Genomic DNA, 23,275 nt, shown 5'->3' with positions numbered 1-23,275 from the left:
GAGAGGAGATAACCAGGAGGGTCGATGAGGGCAGTGCATTTGCTGTAGTGTATATGGATTTCAGCAAAGCTTTTGATAAGATCCCACATGGCAGACTGGTCACAAAAGCATAGCCCATGTGATCCAGGGCAAAGTGGCAAGCTGGATCCAAAATTGGCTCGGAGGCAAGAAGCAAAGGGTAATGGTCGACGGGTGTTTTTGTGAGGGCTCAGTGTTGGGTCCCTTGCTTTGTGGTATATATCAATGACTTGGACTTTAAAGTTAGGGACATGATGAAGAAGTTTGCAGATGACACTAAAATAGGTTGATGAAGAAGAAAGCTGCGGATTGCAGGAAGATATCAATGTACTGCTCAGGTAGGCAGAACAGTGGCAAATGGAATTCAATCCAGATAAGTGTAGGTAATGCATTTGGGGAGGTCTAACAAGGCAAGGGAATACACATTAAATGGTAGGTCACTGAGAAGTGGAGGAACAAAGGGACCTTGGAGTGCAGGTCCACAGATCCCTGAAGGTAACAGGCTGGGTAGATAAGGTGTTCAAGGCGGTATATGGAATACTTGCCTTTATAAGTCGAGGCATGGAATACAAGAGCAAGGAGGTTATGCTTGAACTGTATAAAATACTGGTTAGGCCGTAGTTGGAGTACTGCGTGCAGTTCTGGTCACCACATTACAGGAAAGATGTGATTGCACTGGAAAGGGTGCAGAGGAGATTTACAAGAATGTTGCCTGGACTGGAGAATTTTGGTTATGAGGAAAGATTGGAGATGCTGGGTCTGTTTTCTTCGGAACAGAAGAGGCTGAGCGGAGACCTGATTGAGGTGTATAAAATCATGAGAGGCCTGCATAGAGTGGATAGGAAGGACCAGTTTCCCTTGGCAGAGAGGTTAACAACCAGGGGGCATAGATTTAAAGTAACAGAGGGGAGACTTAGAGGAGATAGGAGGGGAAATGTCTTCCCCCAGAGGATGGTGGGGGTCTGGAACACACTGCCTGAAAGGGTGGCAGAAACCCTCACCACATGGAAATGCACTTAAAGTGCCGTAACCGAAAGGGCTACGGACCAAGAGCTGGAAAGTGGGATTAGGCTGGATAGCTCTTGGTCGGCCGGCGCGGACACAATGGACCGAAATGGCCTCCTACCGTGCTGTAAATTTCTATGATTCTATGAACATCCTGTTTGAATTTCTCCAATCAGGTTTCCGCCACAGCACCACTAAGGGACAAATGAAAGTCACAAATGACATTTTCTGTGACTGTGATCATTGTGCATTATGTCTCATCAACCTCTGCAGCCTTCGACAGTCGAACACCATCCTCATCCAATGCCCCTCCTCTATTTTTCAGCTTAGTGTGATTACCCTCACTTGGTATCACTATTGCCTATCTGATCACAGCCAGAATATCTCCAGCAATAGCTTCTCTACCCATTCCTACACTATTACCTCCGGAGTCCCACGAAGATCCATCCTTGGCCTCTTCTCTTGATATCATCTGCAGTCATGAGGTCAGCATCTACATATATGCTCTACTTCACCACCTGCCTTGACCCCCCCTCTGCCTCGGGGTTGTAGGAGCGCTTATCCAACATCCAGTCTTGGATGAGCCACAATTTCCTCCAGTTAAACATTGGGAAGACCAATGCCATCGTCCTCGACCACACAAACTCCGTCCCCCTGTCCCAGACTTTTCACAACTTCAGTACCCTACTCGACCCTGAGCTAAGTTTCTGACCCCATAAATCCTCCATCACAAGGACCACCCACTTCCACCTCCGTAACATCGTCTGCTGCCACCCCTGCCTCAGCCCACCTGCTGCTGAAATCCTCGTCCATACCTTCGTCAGCTCCAGACTCGACTGTTCCAATGCTCTCCTGGCCAGCCTCCCATCCTCCTCCCTCAATAAACTTCAGGTCATCTAAAACTCTGCTGCTTTTATCCCATCTCACACTAAGTCCCACTCACCCATCACCCCTGTCCTCATTGATCTATATTGGCTCCTGGTCACCCAATGAAAATTCTCATCCTGGTGTTTAAATTCCTTCAACGCCTCGTTCTTCCCCATCTCAGGGACTTGCTGCAGCCATGCAACCACACAATACCCTTTCGAACAACCCATTTTTCTAGCCTTTTGTGCAATTCCCTTCCCTTTGCAGCCATGCCTTCAACTGCCGAGGCCCCACACTCTAGAAATTCTTCCTTAAACCCCTCTTCTGCCCTCTCCTCCTTTAAGACCCTCCTAAAAGTCCACCTGTTCAGTCAAGCTTTTAGTCTCTCTCCTTTAGCATAGCGTTCATTTTTTCCTTACATCTCTGTGGGCCATTTTTTCTATATTAAAAGGTGCTATATAAATGCAAGTTTTTGTTGTTGTAGATACACAATACAGCCAGCACACGGTTTGTATAATCAAGGCAGTGTGTGCATGCGAATACGCACATTAGTTAAAGGCGGTATGTTCTGCAGGTGACAAACACAGCAAAGTATTGAGATAGATGGAATTTTAACTCTGCCTCTGAAGCGGTTAAAATTTTATAAGGTGTGGCACTCACTTTCCAGGGTCTGGCATCTGGCTGCAGGCAGCCCGCAGTGAGTGGAAGCTGTTCCTGATTGAGTGAATGTTGGCCATTCCCATGAACATCACTTCGCAGTTTGGATAATATTCTGCAATAAAGAAAGAATCAGTTAATCAGGTTGTAGAAGGCAGCAACATCTGTGATTCTATCCAGGATTAGGAGTCAGAGAACTTTCACACACTGGGTGTAATGGATATCTATGTCTTCAGAAAAGACTTGCAGCCAAACCCTGATGCCTCATTAGGTAACTGAGTCATACAGACTAAAAGATTCCAGTTTACAAAGATAAGTACAGATGAGGGAGGCCATTTGGCCCATCAAGTTCGTTCTTTCATAAATGCCAATGGTCCCCACTGCCATTGCGTCCAAATCCACTTGAATGATTCCACAATTCTACATTGGTGGTAATTCCAAGAATTAATCTGTGTGTGAAGAAGTCCTACCTTATATTAATTATGGTCATGTCTTTAACTAGTTTGTGCTATTTTTACAACCTGGGCTAGGAAGTTGGCATTTGGTTCTAGTTCGTCACAATTTAAGACAAGCAAAATAATTAATCCCATTCACAACATCATTCCAGCTGAGGCCGAAGGTTGCACTGGGCGCAGTGGAGGCGGTGTTGGACTTCGTTGTCGATGCCTGCTATTGTTGATAGGAGGCTCCCGAGCCTGAGGAAGAATGTTTGAAGACCAGGCCCTCAAAACTGCCACCAAGCTCATGGTCTACAGGGCTGTAGTAATACCTGCCCTCCTTTATGGTTCAGAGACATGAACCATGTACAGTAGACACCTCAAGTTGCTGGAGAAACATCACCAACGATGTCTCGCAAGATCCTACAAATCCCCTGGGAGGACAGGCGCACCAACATCAGCGCCCTCATTCAGGCTAACATCCCCAGCATTGAAACACTGACCACACTCGATCAGCTCTGCTGAGCAGGCCACATAGTCCGCATGCCAGACACGAGTCTCCCAAAGCAAGTGCTCTACTCGGAGCTCTTTCATGGCAAATGAGCCGAAGGTGGGTAGCGGAAACATTACAAGGACACCCTCAAAGCCTCCCTGATAAAGTGCAACATCCCCACTGACACCTGGGAGTCCCTGGCCCAAGACCGCCCTAAGTGGAGGAAGTGCATCCGAGAGGGCGCTGAGCACCTTGAGTCTAAATGCAGAAATCAAGCGCAGGCAGCAGAAAGATGGTGCAGCAAACCAGTCCCATCGACCCCTCCCCTCAATGACTATCTGTCCCACCTGTGAGAGTCTTTGGCTCTCGTATTGGACTGTTCAGCCACTAAAGAACTCACTCAGGAGTGGAAGCAAGTCTTCCTCGATTCCGAGGGACTGCCTATAATGATGATGATGACAGCTAAGGAAGCCATGTGGTCCATCATTCATCCAGAATGACCCTAAAGGCTCCTCATTTCAGCATCCAATAGGTTCTTAAATCATTCCAGAGATTTTGCTTCCAATACTCTATCCAGGAGACCATTCTATGATTTGATAATTTTTTGTGTTGAGAAACTTTGATATTAGTCCTAAATTTGCATTCTTTTTACCGATTTAAATCTATGACCCGTAATCCCACTTTCAACATTTAAAGTCATTTTAGAGGATACGAGTCATTGCAACATTACCCAAATGTACCAACTGTGACAAACCTAAAAATTAAGTATTTTTAAATATTAGATTTTTTTCCCCAAATTTCAATCACACCACCTCCCTCAAACTACACTTAAAATCACAAAGCCTATACATATAAAAGTTATGCACTCCAACCTGTATCCTAAGAATCTACATTCTCATTTATGGCACTCGAGGAACAAGAAATCATAGATTCAAACTTACACTCTACCTTATGAGACATGCGCCCCTCTGGGTAGCTAACACGGCCTTTAGGGGAGGAGTCCGGAGAACATGCAGGGGTTGCTTCAGTTTGAAAACCATTTCTTTAGATACTTTAATTGCTGAAAAAGTAACTTTAGAGTTGTTGAAAGTCCTGTAATCTGCAAAGACATGATGCTTTAGGATGCTCCCAGGAAGGGGAGTCTCAGCCTTTGCTATGGTTAGCCCTGGTTTAAAGACTTGATTGGACATGCCACCTACTGAGTGTTAGCCAATCACTGAAAGGTACTCAGTAGAACCCACAGTTTCTTGCATCTTTGTGCCTCCCTGCAGATGGGGAACAAGTTGACAGGAATACTTCTCTATGTAATGAAACACGTGTACAGTAAACTTGCTCTGGCCGATTAACCTTACTGTGCACATGGGTACACAAAAACTCTCCTTCCACAATCCACTCAAGGCTTGTTCAGTATCGACTGACTGGGGCAGAGGATTCGAGATAGCGGTCTTGGGATGCAATTTCACTTCAGGTTCAGGAGCTCAGCCAGTGTGCCATTGTACAATGCATACCTTCACACTCACAACCTCCACCCTTCGCTCGGTTGGCTACAGCTGCTGTGTATGATCTTGCATCCAAAATAAGCAACTTCTGTGGTGTCCCTCCACTTTCTGCTACAGACCCAGAGGTTATGGATGAATCTAGAACAAGGGATTGTTACATTTTAATTCACAACTTTATTGCTTTGAGCAGCTTGATCCTTAATGGATAGCGACATCAGCTACATTAACTCTCAGACAAATAATTTAACCGTAAAAAATATACAGATCTTTGCAAGGAGGTAGAATTGCGGCAGAACAGGACATACATCCTGGAGACATGACGATTTAAATATTTGGGGAAGATGCTTCCCTCCCCCCTGCAGTACTGCACCAGAGGCATCTGTCCCACTGAAGTGGCACACTGGTCTTCATAGGTCAAAGACTTTAAGTCAAAAAGTAATTTCATGGTCCACAGGGAACTAATGGGCAGTAGTCAATCGTTTGGCAATTAATAACCTTTGGGTTCTTTATTGTTGGGGTCTTCAGAAGGCCAAGAATGGAACCGTGCCTGCTCTCAGCAGGGGTGGTTTTCCATAATCTATCCCTGGGTTGAATTTGTGGGATAGCCCTTGAATGCCCCCAAAGCTGGCCGGGCACAGAATGGGGGAAAGCCCAAGAACTATACTTCCACCTGGTGCGCAATTTCTGGGAGTTTTTAATGTGGGCACAAACATGGTGGATCTGGGCTCTGCCTCATTTTGTCGCTTCCGCCAGAAATGCATTGGAGTTCCACCCCCCGACTGGTATTCCGAGCCTTTTGCTCTTTATAGGATCAAGCTGCCTCTGTTTATCTCCTCAATCTTTGTTGTCTATGCACCAGATATAGTTGGTGGCAGGGTGCTAGGAGGAAGGCTCATTTCCAGGTCGCTGACTTTTCAGATCTGACCAAGCATGGCAGATGCCTGCTTCAGCTATCCCTCCCTTCCTGCATCAAAACACCTGGGTTTTGCTCAGTGATGTAGCTGGGACATATCTCTGCACTGTTGCAGACCATGGGCATGAAGCAGTATTCCAGTCAATGGCATTGCTCTCTGGTGAACCAAATTTCTAACCTGCCTTGGCTAGCTCCTTTTGATGCATTTTTTTTTTTAAATAAAAAGATTTCCTATTCCTCTGCACCCTGGGCATCATCTCTAATGCAGCTGCCCATCAAATTTTAAATCAAACAATCCTGTTCTGGGGCCAAAATTTTGAATCGTTGGATTGCAAAACCAGAGGTGCAAGCACAATTGTACTCATTTTGCATCCATGAGCTTGGGAGGTGAAAGATCAAAAAATCAATCAAGATTGTGCTGCTTGTCGCTATCTAGTGGCGCCTGCTGGGAAGTGCATGGGTGAACATCGGTGAGAATAAGGGCCGGATTTTCAGCTTTCGGGGTTTTACGGCGAAAACGATAGCGATGCAATGACCATTTTTAGGCTCAACTTTCGGCCTTTGGATAGCAATGAGGAAGGCGATACACGATTACTCATGGCACAAAATGCGAGTTTCGGCAACTTTAATCTGGGATCGTTTGCAGGGGAAATTCCAAAAACATTTACAAGACCCTTAACGAAGTAATCGCTGCAAAATAACTCTAACTTACCTTTTTTGCAGGTTTTCTGACTTACCGCTGCTGGCAAGGCTGCACAGATAGCTTTGACCTGTTGCGATTCTGGACACAGCGTACAGGGTCGGGAGAATTCCAAAACTTTATCGCAAATGCACATCGGCACATCTCTCCCCACCCGATGGTACTTGGAAGCGCCGCCGCAAACAGGTATCGGAGGATCCCGCCCTGGCTTTGCGACCGGGTTTTCACCGCGGAGGGTCAAGTCGCAGCGAAAACCCGGTTGCAAACCTGCCGGAAATTCAGCCCAAGGGTTTGGCTGTGATGCCCCAACACTTGCATTTCACTATCTAGGCTCATTTATGTTGAATGGACACTTGAACGATGTGCTGGAGAGTATTCATGCTTTAATACCGCATGGATTTGTACTAATGGAAGGGGAGATGGAAGAAATCGGGACAATAAATTGCTCTCGAGCTTCCCAATTAGGTATAAGGGAGCTTTCCGGTCTGCCTTCTCACCAAAGTCTGTGTCGGACAGATCAGTTCCCTCATTCTTGCTCTTTCCACTCATTTTGGTTCCTCTGTCTAAGATGCAGGCTTTAGCAATGGACGTTACCAGATATTCATCATCTGCGTTCCTCCAGCCCCACCAGCTGATTTCCGGCTGACTGCAGCGTGATATCACAGCACCATTCCGCAGATGTCTGGGGAAAACACCACACTATGTTAGTGAGCGCGCACATTGTAACCAGATAACCACATAGCATCGAGTATTTCAGTGCTTTTTCATTCCCAACATTTAAACCGTATTGAGTTCAATTAACTGTCGCACAAACATGTGGAGCGCTCTCTGGGCCACTTAGTAGGGGGACATGGTGCTGCATTATAATGATATACAGGTATCCTGATTGATGACACATCACTCTTCTTGTGGCTGAATGCAAGGAAACTTAACTTTTAAAACCAGAATTTTGAAACTAAGATCTGATTTGAAATTAAAAGCATATAGTTCTGCTTGTGCATTCTGGTGTGGAGCCTCACCTACTAAGGAGTGCATATATGCAGTTCTCAATGTTCTCAATTTATTTCTGAAAACAGAAAACTTATCAAGTGTTTAAAACCTCAGAATTACCAGTCAACACAAACATTTCTTCGACAGCCTTTTGTGTTTACACTCCGTTTTTAGAAAGTCTCTCCAACGCTCCTGAAATCATTTGCGCTCGCTGTAGCATTGTTGCACAATAAGCCTCTGGTGCCGTGCTTAAGTGGCCATTCTTAATGTACGAGCCTAGATGCTGCTATCGAGCGATCAATCACACAAAGCAAGAATGTTCAAAGTAAACTCGTCGCAAAAGCAGTGAACTGCAATTAAAAAAACAGCCAAAACAAGTGTTTTGCCGCTGGCGCACATCACTGAAATGAAATGCCACAGATTAATCCTTTTGAGTACTGAATGTCTTTTGCAACTAGCACATTTGTCAACAGCCAAAAATAATTTTTCGTTACAATGCTAACATATTGACAGGATACTCAACCACAGGACGTCAAAGCCAAGCACACTTTCCAACAGGGGCCACTGGATAATGTTCAGGCGCAGAAAGCTTGATCTAGCCCAATGACACGGAGGCCAAATGTGGTATCAGATTGCTCCTGCAGAGATTAGGGTTTAAATCTGGTCCTTTTAATCGGCGAGACTCAGTACTACATTGAGCAGTGCCTTTCCCCTCAGCGATCATGGAAAGTCTGCCCTCTTGTACATATACCTGCACAGCCCCACTTCAGCATTCTGCCTACATAACACCGTCTGCACTCCAAAAATAATTCATAATGTGATGCGCTTCATGATGTTTCAGTAATGCAATAAAGTATTATTTAAATGCAGTTTATCTTTAATTTTGTGCGTGATCATAACTAACAAACATGACGCCTGTTGGTATTCTCCACAATGCATTTCAAAAACAATCACCTTTTTACAAGCACAATAACGTCATGGGACCATGTGGCTTTGAAGCTCATTTTTAATATTGGCAAATGCTGCAGGATGACTGCAGCTGCAGTTCAAATTACGAGAATGTCTATTTAAAGCCAAGCTGTGGGCAGTTTATAAGCGGTTAGAGGGATCTACCGGACATGGGACAGGTTACTGAAAAAGGTGCCATGTTTAAATTGGCTTATACTATCTGTTTTCCTCGTGATTTATTTCACAACTCCATTACCCTTTAGGTTAACAGAATACTTACCATTTTACTCATAACTTACTAATTTAACTTATGAACCTTGGTATCTGAACCTTCAGGGAAAGGCTGGAATGCAGCAGCAACAGTAACATAGGCTCCTTTCCAGGAGTTTAGCTTGGTGAGGAGAAAAAGAAATATAACCTTAAAGTGCACTTCCAATCTCAGGATTACTTAAAGAAAATTAGACTTTTAAAAAAGTGAAATATTCTGGAGTTTTCCCAGTGTCCTGGTCAATATTCCTCCCTCAAACAGCACCAAGAATAGAACAACAGGTCATGTATTAATTTCCTGTTTCTGGGACCGTGCTGTGCACAATTTGGCTGCCACATTTAAGAATTTGTTGGTTTTGAGGAGCTTTGGATTATCACGAGGACATAAGGCACTATATAAATGCACGTTCTTTCTATTTTAAATCATAGATGTTTCAGCAACGGTTTAGAGCAGATATGCTCACAACACAACCCTAAATGTCACAGAAGCACAAATAATTAACATTCTATGACAACATTATGAAAAAACTTGCATTTATGTAGTGCTTTATTGTGTCTCAAGGAAACATGTCAACATCACATACAACTACTCTTATGAATTATGATCATATAGTTGAACATGGCAGCAGAGTCAGGTCCCACAGCAGCAATGGGATAAATGAGCTGTTAATCTGTTCTGCAGTTGGCGGAGGAAGAAATGTTGGCCAGGACACTTGGAGAAGTCACTGCACTTCAAATAGTTGCAATGGAATATTTGGCTTGTAGATTGGACCCTAAATAGATTCTAACTCCCCGTGAACCATGAATCTCCAAACAAACTATGCTGAATTAATCCCCTCTAGTTTCTACAAGGAAAGAAGTTTTCAGAGATCTTTATTTAATTATCCACTGTACCAGTCATTAAACGGACCGAATTAATAACGTGGTTTATTGCACATGGTCTGAAACTGAGAAATCTATCGTATTTGATAGTTCTCAAGTAGGAGCCTGGCACTGAGAATGAAGAAGTCATAATCAACATTTTAAAACTTCACCTGTAAACAACCACAGGAATCCTTTTCCATGACCTGAAGGTCCCAACACTCTCCAGTTCTTTATCTGTGATCCACACTGGAACTAGCAGCTTTTGGGGGTAACTGGCACACAACCTGGAAAGGCAAATGCAATAAAAAAATGAGTTTTGTCAAAGCCACTTTATATGCTAGAGATAGACAATAAGGGGTTAATATGAAGGCACCAAACAACTTTACAATACAGATATAGGCAACTGGTTAAATTCCTAAACAACTTAATCCAAGACCTTATAATTGAGACACAGGCAGTACTGTGCCTATACATTATATTACACTTACCGTGATTTCCAGAGCCCACGCAAACATTATAATAGACAAGTTACAGTTCTAATGCCCCATATGTGCCGTCCACTACACACACACATTGTAGTCCCAGTACTCCCGTGTACACACTGCAGTCCGTGTCCCACATCCCAGCAAATTCACACACACTGTGGCTCAAAGAGTTCCTTTATATATGCATTATATCTCAGTGGTTCCAGTGCCACTCATGTATATATTACATTATAAACATTGTGGTCCAGGGTCCCTTGTGTAAATACTACATTACACACATTCTATGGTTCTAATGCCGTTCACATTGGTGGCTTTGGTAGGAATGTGATGTCTCCACCAGCCATCCCTTTGAACTGCAGGCCCTTTTTGTGATGGAGTTTAAAGTGATGGGGCAATTTCCAAAAGTAGGAAGACCCTTTCCCTTTCATTATTCCACACTTGATGCTCAAGAACATTTAATAGGAACATAGAAACAGGAATAGGCCATTCAGCCACTTGAGCCTGTTCCGCCATTCAATTAGATCAGGGCAACTCCATTTACCTGCCTTGATCCATATTGCTGAAAACTCTTACCTAACAAAAATCTAGCGATCTCATTGCTACCAGCTGAACAGTGTTTGCACAGTGCAGCCGCCTTTTAGAATCTTGTGGAGAGGGGCACAGGGAACCATAGGGGGCAGGGAGCAGCCAGTGAGTGGCAGAGGGTAGAGCGGGGTGCAGTGAGGAGAATTTGAGCGAGCAGGGTGCAACCAGTGACTGATAGAGCGCGGAGTAACCGGTTTGAGGGAGCAAGGTGTAGAAAGTGACTCGCAGAGCATGCACAGGGAACAGTGGGGAGTTGACCATAGGAACAAGAGTAGGCCATTCAGCCCCTCAAACCTATTCTGCCATTCAATTAGATCATCTACCTGTCCTTGTAACCCTTCATATCCTTGCCTAACAAAAATCCAATTCTCAATTTTGACATTTTCAATTTATCTAGCCTCAACAGCTTTTTAGAGAAGAGTATTCCAAATTTCTACTACCCTTTGTATGAAGTCATGCTTCCCGATATCACCAGAGCTCTAATTTTAAGGTAACGTCCCCTTTTGTTCTGGACTTCCCCCACCACAGGAAATAGTCTCTCTATTCTGTCAAATATTTTAATCATCTTAAACACCTCAATTAGATCACGCTCAAGACTTCTATACTCAAGGGTACACAAGCCTAGTCTTATCATAATTTGATCCTTTTAGCCCCCGGTGTTATGTAACTCAAAAATTTGAAAGCATCAAAATAATGATAATCAAGACAGATGCATAAACTATGTAAGAATGCATTAAAAGGACATTCATTATTGATGTTGAAACGTAGCTCAAGGCTATTCAGTTGCAAACAACTAAATGGTAGTTAATGTCAGTGAATACATTCTGCCACACACATGGGTCTTGGGGAGGAATTTCTGTGGTTATATGCAGGTAAGGGATTCTAATCCTGATCGATACTGACAGACAGTCCATACATCACTTAAATGAAAACTAAGGGCTCAATTTTCCCCAATGCTGTTTTTTTGGCGTATTGCCAGAGTTCTGCACGTTTTTCTTGGCCCTAACTACGACAAAAAAAAAGCAAGTTTCCCCGTTCTATTTTTTGAAATTGGCGCCACGCAGCCTGTCCTGGAGCCTTGCCATGAGGGGTGGGGGGGGGGGGGGGGGGGGGAGGTGGAGCCTAACGTCTGCACTGAAAAACGATGTCGCCCCTTCTGCGATGCTGCCCATCCTGCAGAAGGTATGGAATTGTCAGTATTGCCCCCATGATTATACTACAACTTCGCAAGGAGCTCAAAACAGTAAGCAGGACAAGGTTCTTTGTTCTCTCTCCCCAAGGTCGAAGCCCTAGTTTGGATCACACCCAGATCTGAGCAGGCACAATGATCGGGAACCCCCCCACCCCACCCAACCCCCCAGGCTACATTTGATGCGTAGTGTAGAATTCTCATGCCTTCCGTTTGCCTTCCACAGCCGTTCACACACCCCCCCCCCGGGCCAGTGTCCAGGTGAGGGACCAATTCTGCCGGCCGACACTCCGACCATCGAGCCCAGTTTGGAGACATTCGGTGGTGGCGTGTCAGTTTTTAAAAAAATGAAAACTGAAAGAATTCAATTAAACATCCATTTCCTGTGTTTTAAGTTTGAAAACATTAAGCTTGATGATGCATATTTAATGTGTTCTTGACTCCCTCCAAAACTTCGCATAAAAACAATGGTGTTTTTCTGCACCGATCTTTTAATGGGCGCTGGTTTTTCTTAAGTGCCCAGAAGGTTTTTTTTTTGGAAGTGGTCACATACGCTGTCCTAGGAGAAATTTAAATTGGGCAAACTTACATAATTGTGAAAAATTGCCGCAGACATTAAAAAAAAATGAACCTAAAAAAATCGTAACAGAGTTACGCTGGCGCACAAAGATCGGGGGAAACTTGGATTTTTAAATTTAGACCAAAAAAAGCGTTGCGCGCCATAAAAAAGGCGCAAATCACTGGGGAAAATTGAGCCCTTGGTGTCTGGATCTTCGCATACAAGAGTAAACCACATGAACCGAGTCAAGCAGGCAATCAGCTGTCACATTGGTGTATCCGTTCAAAATATACAAGCACTTTCTAAAATCAATCAATCTTATCCATTTTAACCACAGAAACAAAATATAAACCGAATATATGCCATGGACTCTTCTAACTAGTATGATGTTGCAAGTAGTGTATTTATTGTACTCCATGACTGCCAAGTTATGTAAGCGGTGCAGAAGACACTTTCAACTTGCTAGTGGGGTTAAAAAGTCAATAATATAAATTATGAAAAGCAACCCAATTCCACTTTATAATGGAGGCGCAACTTCAGTTTCAACACTTAAAGCAGGAGTGACAAACAAAATGCTAAACATTGAGTTTCCGGACTACATGTTCCCCTCAACAGAGGTTGCTCCTAGTCACACAAGTGTCTGACATTCTTTTTTAAATTAATTTGTTCAAATGTTACTGAATGTTGGGTCAATTCTTTTAATTCCTTACATAGCATGGAGTCAATATTAAGGACAATCACCTGTACACTTCAAAACAGCAGCAGAAAGGTTTAAATCTTTAATATGATCAATATCTAAAGCAACCCACTGATGGAGCAGCACTATAAACGGAGATGAAACTGCTCACTGTTTATTAGAAGGCTTTAGGATTCAAGGCCTTATCATTGGATCTCATTTGCCAAGACTTTCATATTTTCCCAAATATTTACATGCAATTCCCCAACACCTCCCTCTGTTCCTCTTTTGGTTGTTAGGAATGTTCGGTTAGAATCGCAAACCACCACACCCCAGTCTGGTTAGGTGATATGGATTAAATGTTGACCATAACGCTCACACCTCTCAACCGTTTACATTTAATGGTATATCCCAGCATTACACATCATCGCTGCAAAGTACAAGGGTCCCAAGCAACCAAAACCAGCTGAATTGCTAGTTTTACAAGGCACTGCACTCCCAACCGAAGCACTGACCTGAATTCCAACCTTTCAACAAATTATAGATTGAGGCATGGTTACGCTAATGGCTTCAGATTTCAGCACTGAGTGGATTTAATTTTTAAACACATTCCATTCAGCCATCTCCCTGATTTTAGGAGGTTATGAACACAGCCTTGCTGATGCAGCAGTGCAGAAATACATGTAGTAAAGGTATTTCTGTCATGAACATTCTTCCATTTAGGACTGATGTAAAGACAGTGATGACAGAACTTGGCCTTGGGAATTTAAAAGTATTGAAGATTTGGACAGGTCCTTCAAAATGCCCTTGTTCCTTATATACTTCAAGGTCTTGCTTCACTATCACATTTAATTATAGAAAATGCAGCATATTCCAGTGCAATGCGATCTGTTGCTGCATAATCATTCCAACTTCTCAATTCAACTGGTAGACAAAAGAAATGAGATGAAGGAATATTGATCAGGGTGGGTAAATATGATTTAGACTATTTGCACGCATGATGAGCAAACACTGACTGGTTGGGCCAAATGTTGCAATTTGTATGTACGAGCATCTTAAAACACACAGGTTGGTCCATCTGCAGCTCCATTGCAGCTTTCTTGTACAGAGGCAAAAAATATTTCTTCTGGCAAGTGGGTCAATAACTAGAGATCATGGATTCAAAATCACTGGAAAAAGATCCAGAGCGAAGATGCAGAGAAACGTTTTCAGAGAATTGTCAGGATCGGGAACGCTCTCTGAAAAGGTGGTGGAAGCCGATTCCATAAATCATTTTAAAAATGGAGTTGGACATATACTGGAGGACGAGGAACTTACAGGGTTACAGATAAAAAGCGTGGATATGGGACTAAGCACTGGCACAACCAATGACCACCTTCTGTGCAGCAAGTTCCTATGATTCTACATCAGATAGTATAATAATAGGTGCAATAGGGTACCAACGATATAGGTAAAAAAAAGGGATGAGGTCCTACGAGACGAATTTAAGGAGCTAGGAGCTAAATTAAAAAGTAAGACCTCAAAAGTAGTAATCTTGGGATTGCTACCAGTGCCACGAGCTAGTCAGAGTAGGAATCGCAGGATAGCTCAGATGAATATGTGGCTTGAGCAGTGGTGCAAGCAGGGAGGGATTCAAATTCCTGGGGCATTGGAACCGGTTCTGGGAGAGGTGGGATCAGTACAAACCGGACAGTCTGCACCTGGGCAGGACTGGAACCAATGTCCTAGGGGGAGTGTTTGCCAGTGCTGTTGGGGAGGAGTTAAACTAACATGGCAGGGGGATGGGAACCAATGCAGGGAGACAGAGTGAAACAAAATGGAGACAGAAGCAAAAGACAGAACAGAGATGAGTAAAAGTGGAGGGCAGAGAAACCCAAGGCCAAAAACAAAAAAGCCCACTGTACAGCAAAATTCTAAAGGGTCAAAGTGTAATCGGTGCCTCAATGCGAGGAGTATTCGGAACCCAGGAGAGGGCTCTGAGCTAGTTAGAGTGGGTGAGAGCTCAGATGAACAGGACCCCAAGAAAGAATGCAAAAGGCAGGAAGCAACAGAGCAGAGTAGCACTGGGGTAAGTGTAAACCACAAGGTGATAGGAAGGGACAATATGTATGAATATAAAGGGGCTGCAGGAGGGGTCAAAACTAAAAATCATGGTTTAAAAACTAGTATTAAAACACTTTACCTAAATGCACGCAGCATTCGAAATAAAGTAAATGAGTGGACGGCACAAATCATTACAAATGGGTATGATTTGGTGGCCATTACAGAAACGTGGTTGCAGGGTGGCCAAGACTGGGAATTAAACATACATGGGTATCTGACAATTCGGAAAGATAGACAAGGGAAAGGAGGTGGGGTAGCTCTGTTAATAAAGGATGATGTCAGGGCAGTTGTGAGAGACAATATTGGCTCTAATGAACAAAATGTTGAATCATTGTGGGTGGAGATTAGATATAGTAAGGGGAAAAAGTCACTGGTGGGCATAGTTTATAGGCCCCCAAATAATAACTTTCACGGTGGGGCGGTGAATAAGGAACGGCAGTAATCATGGGGGATTTTAACCTACATATCGATTGGTCAAATCAAATCGCACAGGGTAGCCTTGAGGAGGAATTCATAGAATGCATACGGGATTGTTTCTTAGAACAGTATGTTACAGAACCTACAAGGGAGCAAGCCATCTGAGATTTGGTCCTGTGTAATGAGACAGGAATAATAAACGATCTCCAAGTAAAAGATCCTCTCGGAATGAGTGATCACAGTATGGTTGAATTTGTAATACAGATTGAGGGTGAGGAAGTAGTGTCTCAAACGAGCGTACTATGCTTAAACAAAGGGGACTACAGTGGGATGAGGGCAGAGTTGGCTAAAATAGACTGAAAACACAGACTAAACGATGGCACAATTGAGGAACAGTGGAGGACTTTTAAGGAGCTCTTTCATAGTGCTCAACAAAAATATATTCCAATGAAAAAGAAGGGCGGTAAGAGAAGGGATAACCAGCCTTGGATAATCAAGGAAATAAAGGAGAGCATCAAATTAAAAACCAATGCGTATAAGGTGGCCAAGGTTAGTGGGAAACTAGAAGATTGGGAAAATTTTAAACGACAGCAAAGAATGACTAAGAAAGCAATAAAGAAAAGATAGATTACGAAAATAAACTTGCGCAAAACATAAAAACCAGATAATAAAAGCTTTTACCGATATATAAAATGGAAAAGAGTGACTAAAGTAAATGTTGGTCCCTTAGAAGATGAGAAGGGGGATTTAATAATGGGAAATGTGGAAATGGCTGAGACCTTAAACGATTATTTTGCTTTGGTCTGCACAGTGGAAGACACAAAAACCATGCCAAAAATTGCTGGTCACGGGAATGTGGGAAGGGAGGACCTTGAGATAATCACTATCACTAGGGGGATAGTGCTGGACAGGCTAATGGGACTCAAGGTAGACAAGTCCCCTGGTCCGGATGAAATGCATCCCAGGGTATTAAAAGAGATGGCGGAAGTTATAGCAGATGCATTCGTTATAATCTACCAAAATTCTCTGGACTCTGGGGAGGTACCAGCGGATTGGAAAGCAGCTAATGTAACGACTCTGTTTAAAAAAGAGGGCAGACAAAAGGCAGGTAACTATAGGCTGGTTAGTTTAACATCTGTGTGGGGAAAATGCTTGAAACTATCATTAAGGAAGAAATAGCAGGACATCGAGATAGGAATAGTGCAATCAAGCAGACGCAACATGGATTCATGAAGGCGAAATCATGTTTAACTAATTTACTGGAATTCTTTGATATAATGAGCATGGTGGATAGAGGTGTATTGATGGATGTGGTGTATTTAGATTTCCAAAAGGCATTCAATAAGGTGCCACACAAAAGGTTACTGCAGAAGATAAAGGTACGCGGAGTCAGAGGAAATGTATTAGCATGGATCGAAAATTGGCTGGCTAACAGAAAGTCGGGATAAATGGGTCCTTTTCGGGTTGGAAATCGGTGGTTAGTGGTATGCCACAGGGATCGGTGCTGGGACCACAACTGTTTACAATATACATAGATGACCTGGAAGAGGGGACAGAGTGTAGTGTAACAAAATTTGCAGATGACAAAGATTTGTGGGAAAGCGGTTTGTGGAGAGGACACAGAGAGACTGCAAAGAGATTTAGATAGGTTAAGCGAATGGGCTAAGGTTTGGCAGATGGAATATAATGTCGAAAAATGTGAGGTCATCCACCTTGGGAAAAAAAAAACAGTAAAAGGGAATATTATTTGAATGGTGAGAAATTACAACATGCTACAGTGCAGAGGGACCTGGGGGTCCTTGTGCATGAATCCCAAAAAGTTAGTTTGCAGGTGCAGCAGGTAATCAGGAAGGCGAATGGAATGTTGGCCTTCATTGCGAGAGGGATGGAGTACAAAAGCAGGGAGGTCCTGCTGCAACTGTACAGGGCATTGGTGAGGCCGCACCTGGAATACTGAGTGCAGTTTTGGTCACCTTACTTAAGGAAGGATATACAAGCCTTGGAGGAGGTACAGAGACGATTCACTAGGCTGATTCTGGAGATGAGGGGGTTACCTTATGATGATAGATTGAGTAGACTGGGTCTTTACTCGTTGGGAGTTCAGAAGGATGAGGGGTGATCTTATAGAAACATTTAAAATAATGAAAGGGACAGACAAGATAGAGACAGAGAGGTTGTTTCCATTGGTCGTGGAGACTAGAACTAGGGGGCACAGCCTCAAAATACGGGGGAGCCAATTTAAAACCGAATTGAGAAGGAATTTCTTCTCCCAGAGGGTTGTGAATCTGTGGAATTCTCTGCCCAAGGAAGCAGTTGAGGCTAGCTCATTGAATGTATTCAAATCACAGATAGATAGATTTATAACCAATAAGGGAATTAAGGGTTATGGGGAGCGGACGGGTAAGTGGAGCTGAGTCCACGGCCAGATCAGCCATGATCTTGTTGAATGGCGGAGCAGGCTCGAGGGGCTCGATGGCCTACTCCTGTTCCTAATTCTTGTGTTATGTAACTAGAAACAAGGACAAGATGTCAAGGACAAAGTTCACCCTGGTTTGTGTTAGGGGCACAGAAAGATGTGGCAGTAGATGGATCAAAGTACAACGGACAAGTCAGAGCTCTCTCTCGTAGCAGCTCAATTTCCAAAGAATTATTAACAAGATTTCTAGATGACAGGGTTGTCTGGGTCTGTGCTCTGCAAGCAGGCAGCTATGGGTGAGGTTCTTCTGCTAAAAAGATATATACACTTATGATGTTACAGAATACTGAGGTGCAGCAACGTTTTGGAATCAAGACAGAAGCGTGAGCAACTCGTGTGCTTTTCCAGACAACACCTAGCCACACCTGTATGATATTCGGTAAGATGGGTATGGTGTCATCCAATCTCTCCGGGTTTTAATAGCAAATTAAGTAGTAAGCAAATAATGTTTTTGTATCCTTCCAAACATGGCTACAGCCAACGAAGAACAGGGCCACTATACACAGACACCGCATAACTAAAGAAGTGCAAAGACATTATACAGATAGAATCCAGCTGAGGTAGTTCAGGATCATCACGCACAGATGCTGCACAGTCAGAGAAAGGAAGGGCCACAATATAGATATGGTACAGCTGGAGAAAGGTGGTGCCCTGTACATAGGTACTGCAGAGACAGAGATTTAGGGTGGGTGAGGGGTAAAAACACTATAGATATCGCATAGCCAGAGGAGAGCAGACCAGAACAGAATGGGATCACATTTTATGGATACTGTGCAGCTTAAAGTATGGAGCTACTGCATAAGGATACTATTCAGCCAGAGAAAGGGAGTCATCATGGTACAGATATTGCACTGTAGAATATACAGGTGGCAACAGTCACTAGAACTGAACCACATCTTCCAGCACAACTGTTTCTAAAGATGTACCATATCTGTGTACGGTACCCACTTCTACATCTGTACAGCATTCAAGTAGTAACTCACTTCTAATGCTGTGCAGTATCCATATACACAGCTCCACTTCTACAGCATTTGTGCACAATGCCTCCCCGCTACCTTTGTACAGTTTAGGTGTGCAGTGATGCCTGCTACAGTTGCACTGTATACCTGTTGTCTTTCCTGATGTATTTTAAATATTACATTTTACTTTTGTGCTAGTTAATTTAAAACTTTATCATTTGGATCTGTCCAAGGTAACAACCTTCCAATCTTCCAATTGCACTGTGTAAAATGTTGCCATTTTTCCTCGATTCAACAACCGCCAATCTGAAGCAATCACTGCAAGGCTAGCCTGAAGGCAGCCACTTGATCGAAGTTTCAGGATATAATGGCCAATGAGCAAGATTGTTTATCCCCCTTTAAAACTATGAAAGTTTCTTCCTCCTTCTGCTTTGACACAGATGATCAGTGACCTATGGCAATTGCATTGGCCTGTCTGGCATTTCAGAAATATGTACATGTAATATCACTGGTGTACAAGGGTGCCATGAAATGTGCATACTGTTGCAGAATCTGTTCTTGCTGGCAAGTGTGACTCTCTTGAAATGGTCTGACTTTGGAAAACAGACAGCTGTTTATGTGCTTGTTTGCAGGGATGAGAAGCACAACTATACACATGCATTGAGTGCACCTTCTAATTCTCCCTGTACTGTATGGCATTCATCTCAACTGCAACAAACAGGTTTAACCTCAAAACGTGTGTGCATCTAATGGATATTCAACTGTCATTCAAAGCGAAATTTAGCGAATGACGTAGTCCAAAACCAAATTCGAAATGTTGCTATTTATAAATCATCATTCATTCAAGTAGTATGGAAAATATATTGAGACTCAACAAGAGATGTGCGGGGGTTACTGCAGTGCAAGTATAATATATACAGAAGGAAAGAGAAATGACGTGCATTTATATAGCACCTTTCACAACCTCAGGATATCCTAAAACGCTTTACAGCCGTAACTACTTTTGAAGTACAATCACTATTATAGTGTAGGAAACGAAGCAGCTAAGTTGCACACAGCAAGCTCTTACAAATAGCAATGACCACATTATCTGTTTTTAGGTGTTGGTTGAGGGATTGGCCAGGAATCGAGAGAGAAACCCCCTGCTCTTCTTCGAATAGTACCATGGGTTCTTTTATGTTCACCTGAGAAGGTGGGGCCTCGGTTTAATGTCTCATCTGAAAGATGGCACCTACAACAGTGCAGCATTCCCTCAGTACTGCACTGGAGTGGCAACCTAAGTTCTGTGTTCAAATCTCTGGAGTGGGACTTGAACCCACAACCCTCTGACTCAGATGAGTGTGTGCTACCCACTGAACCACAACCGACACGAGTGCAGTGGCAATGTTCCCTACAATTGCTGTGGTTGACGCAGTTGCTCGGCTTCATGCTGTGAACATCAGTTATTCAGTCCAGTTGCTGTGCAGTTGATAGTCGCTTTTGTTTCTTCATCATTCACATGTACAGCTCAAGTTGAGGCTTTAAGAGCAATCTTCAGTTACTTTTGATAAGTGACCAAACTCTTGTAATTTAGGGGCATTTAAAGGGGGGGAGGGGGTTATCATTTATTACATCATCTTTTTTAACATTTGGCTAAAAGATTTATAATCCTAGTATTTTTGAGCTCCTCAATGAGTGTTTCATCATTTAAAGATTACAAAAGGCACATGGGCAGTTTGTCACTGCATCATTTGTGTCTCTAATGGCAGAATCAGCAGTGATGGCACCTATAACACATTATCCAACAGCAGATGATGTTTGGAGTCACTGGTTGTAATGAAATTTCACAGCAAGATTGATTATGGTTCTATCCCTTAAATCATCTTCAGCTCTCTTAAGTCCTTCATCCGTCCTGTTGATCTGTTTCCAAGCGTGGTCATGAGGTTGATCCAACATTACATACATTCTGGAGTAATACTACAGAAGCAGCAGTGTCACTTAATGCCCAAAGGACAATGTACCCTTAGCATACAAATTTTTTCCATCTCAGCTTCTCTATTTCAGAGATAAAAGTTCAGACAGTTTCCACCCAAAACATTCAGATGCTGACTACACAATGCATGTTCAAAATGTTCCATTTTTATTTATACAAATTGAGCTAAAGTTAACTAATTCACTCACAGCATGCTGCCAACTTTCACTCACTACAGCCCACATCCATCCCATCAAGGCAAGGCAATGGCTGTGTACGCACAATGGACAAGGTCGTAAGCCCTCAGAATGGCCCCGCAAGTTCTGGGTTTCCACATGCGCGAAAAGCTCGGAATTTGCGATCTGTCAAGGTTCACCTTGACACGTCGCCTGCATGCACCTCAAAAACACTTCACTGCCACAGTTGGGCTATTTGCCCAACTACTGCCCAGCAAATGCTCACAAAACCCTTGCGCCTGCTAAAAGCAGGTGGAAGGCCTGCTTTTGCCAGGCATAAGGGTTAAAATAAATGTTAAATTAAAATTGTAAAAATGGTTAAAATATACAAAAACATTTAAAATTAGTTAACGTAAATTTTAGGCTGGATTAAAATGTTTATTTTTCAAAAAAATTTAATTTTTATTTTAATAAGAAATAGGAGCAGGAGTGGGCTATTCAGCCCTTTGAGCAATTCAATCAGATCATGGCTGATCTACCACTTCAACTCCGCATTCCTGCACTATCCCCATATCCCTCGACTCCCTTAATATCCAAAAATCTATCGATTTCTGCCTTGAATGTACTCAACGACTGAGCATCCACAAACCTCTAGGGTAGAGAATTTCAAAGATTCACCACCCTCCAAGTGAAGACATTCTTCCTCATTTCCCTAAATGGCCGACCACTTATTCTGAGACTGTGACCCCGTGTTCGAGACACCCCATCCAGGGGAAACATCTTCCCTGCATCTAACCTGTCAAGCTCTATAAGAATTTTGTATGTTTCAATGAGATTACGTTTAAACGTTTAAAATTCTGACGGGTTTAGACAGGTTAGATGCAGGAAGAATGTTCCCAATGTTGGGGAAGTCCAGAACCAGGGGGCACAGTCGAAGGATAAGGGGTAAGCCATTTAGGACCGAGATGAGGAGAAACTTCTTCACCCAGAGAGTGGTGAACCTATGGAATTCTCTACCACAGAAAGTTGTTGAGGCCAATTCACTAAATATATTCAAAAAGGAGTTAGATGAAGTCCTTACTACTAGGGGGATCAAGGGGTATGGCGAGAAAGCAGGAATGGAGTGTTCATTCAAATTACATGTTCAGCCATGAACTCATTGAATGGCGGTGCAGGCTCGAAGGGCCGAATGGCCTACTCCTGCACCTATTTTCTATGTTTCTATCACCTCTCGTTCTTTCAAACTCGAGAATATAGTCCTAGTCTACTCAATCTCTCCTCACAGGACAATCCCTCCACCCCAGAAATCTATCTGGTGAACCTTTGTTGCACTCCCTCTATGGCAAGTATATACTTCCTTAGGTAAGGAGACCAAAACTGTACACAATACTCCATATGTGGTCTCACCAGTGCTCTGTATAATTGGAGTAAGAGGTCTTTACTCATACTCAAATCATTTTGTAATAAAGGCCAACATACCATTTGCTTTCCTGCTTAATCAAAGGGACTTTTACTTAACCATGAACATGGGAATATTTATTTTTATTAGAATTATGTTCATTATTTATTTATTTGGATATTTCTCATTAACTCACGGCAATTCCGTTCGTAAATGGAACCCCAATAAGCTTATGAGGAATCCCCCTTTCTAATTGGTTGGCCTGGCCTGTGATCCCAGGGAGGCATCCGAACCGCCTGCGCCCTTGGGAATCTGTGGGCCTTTACGCCTGGAGGCCCAGGATCCAAAGAGTCCGAAGCCCGGAAGCCAACAAGTAGGTTTGGATATTTTTCAGGTCGGAGGCATACACCGGAGGTACACCTCCAATCGCAAATCTCAGCCCATCATGTCATTTGCCACCTTCCTGGGACTGGTGCAGGCCTGTCTTTAGTGAACATATTTCATAACTGAGAAGCCAGTAGGGTTAATTCAGCACTCTCTGCAAAGTACAGGTCAGAGAATTGGAATATAGTGTTGTAGCCCTATCTCAGACACATGCTTCTTTCGAGTACAGTGTGCCAACTGCGAGTGCAGAAATAACTA

General features: G+C 43.2%; 1 protein-coding gene across 8 annotated transcripts in view; it reads right to left on the bottom strand.

Annotated features, from left to right (window-relative positions):
* The window catches only part of mtmr4 (myotubularin related protein 4), a 198,502-nt gene that overhangs the window by 32,011 nt on the left and 143,216 nt on the right, over nucleotides 1-23,275 (bottom strand). For all 8 annotated transcript variants that reach the window (XM_070857244.1, XM_070857250.1, XM_070857245.1 and 5 more), the window contains 4 exons: nucleotides 9,829-9,942; nucleotides 7,087-7,271; nucleotides 4,986-5,114; nucleotides 2,551-2,662 (listed from right to left, as the gene is read on the bottom strand). In XM_070857244.1, coding sequence (XP_070713345.1) covers nucleotides 2,551-2,662; nucleotides 4,986-5,114; nucleotides 7,087-7,271; nucleotides 9,829-9,942 — 540 coding nt within the window. The remainder of the gene's footprint in view (nucleotides 1-2,550; nucleotides 2,663-4,985; nucleotides 5,115-7,086; nucleotides 7,272-9,828; nucleotides 9,943-23,275) is intronic.

Source organism: Pristiophorus japonicus, chromosome 16 (assembly GCF_044704955.1).
Source record: "Pristiophorus japonicus isolate sPriJap1 chromosome 16, sPriJap1.hap1, whole genome shotgun sequence".
Classification (NCBI taxonomy): Eukaryota; Metazoa; Chordata; class Chondrichthyes; family Pristiophoridae; genus Pristiophorus; species Pristiophorus japonicus.
This window is presented reverse-complemented; position numbering and strand designations above follow the sequence as displayed.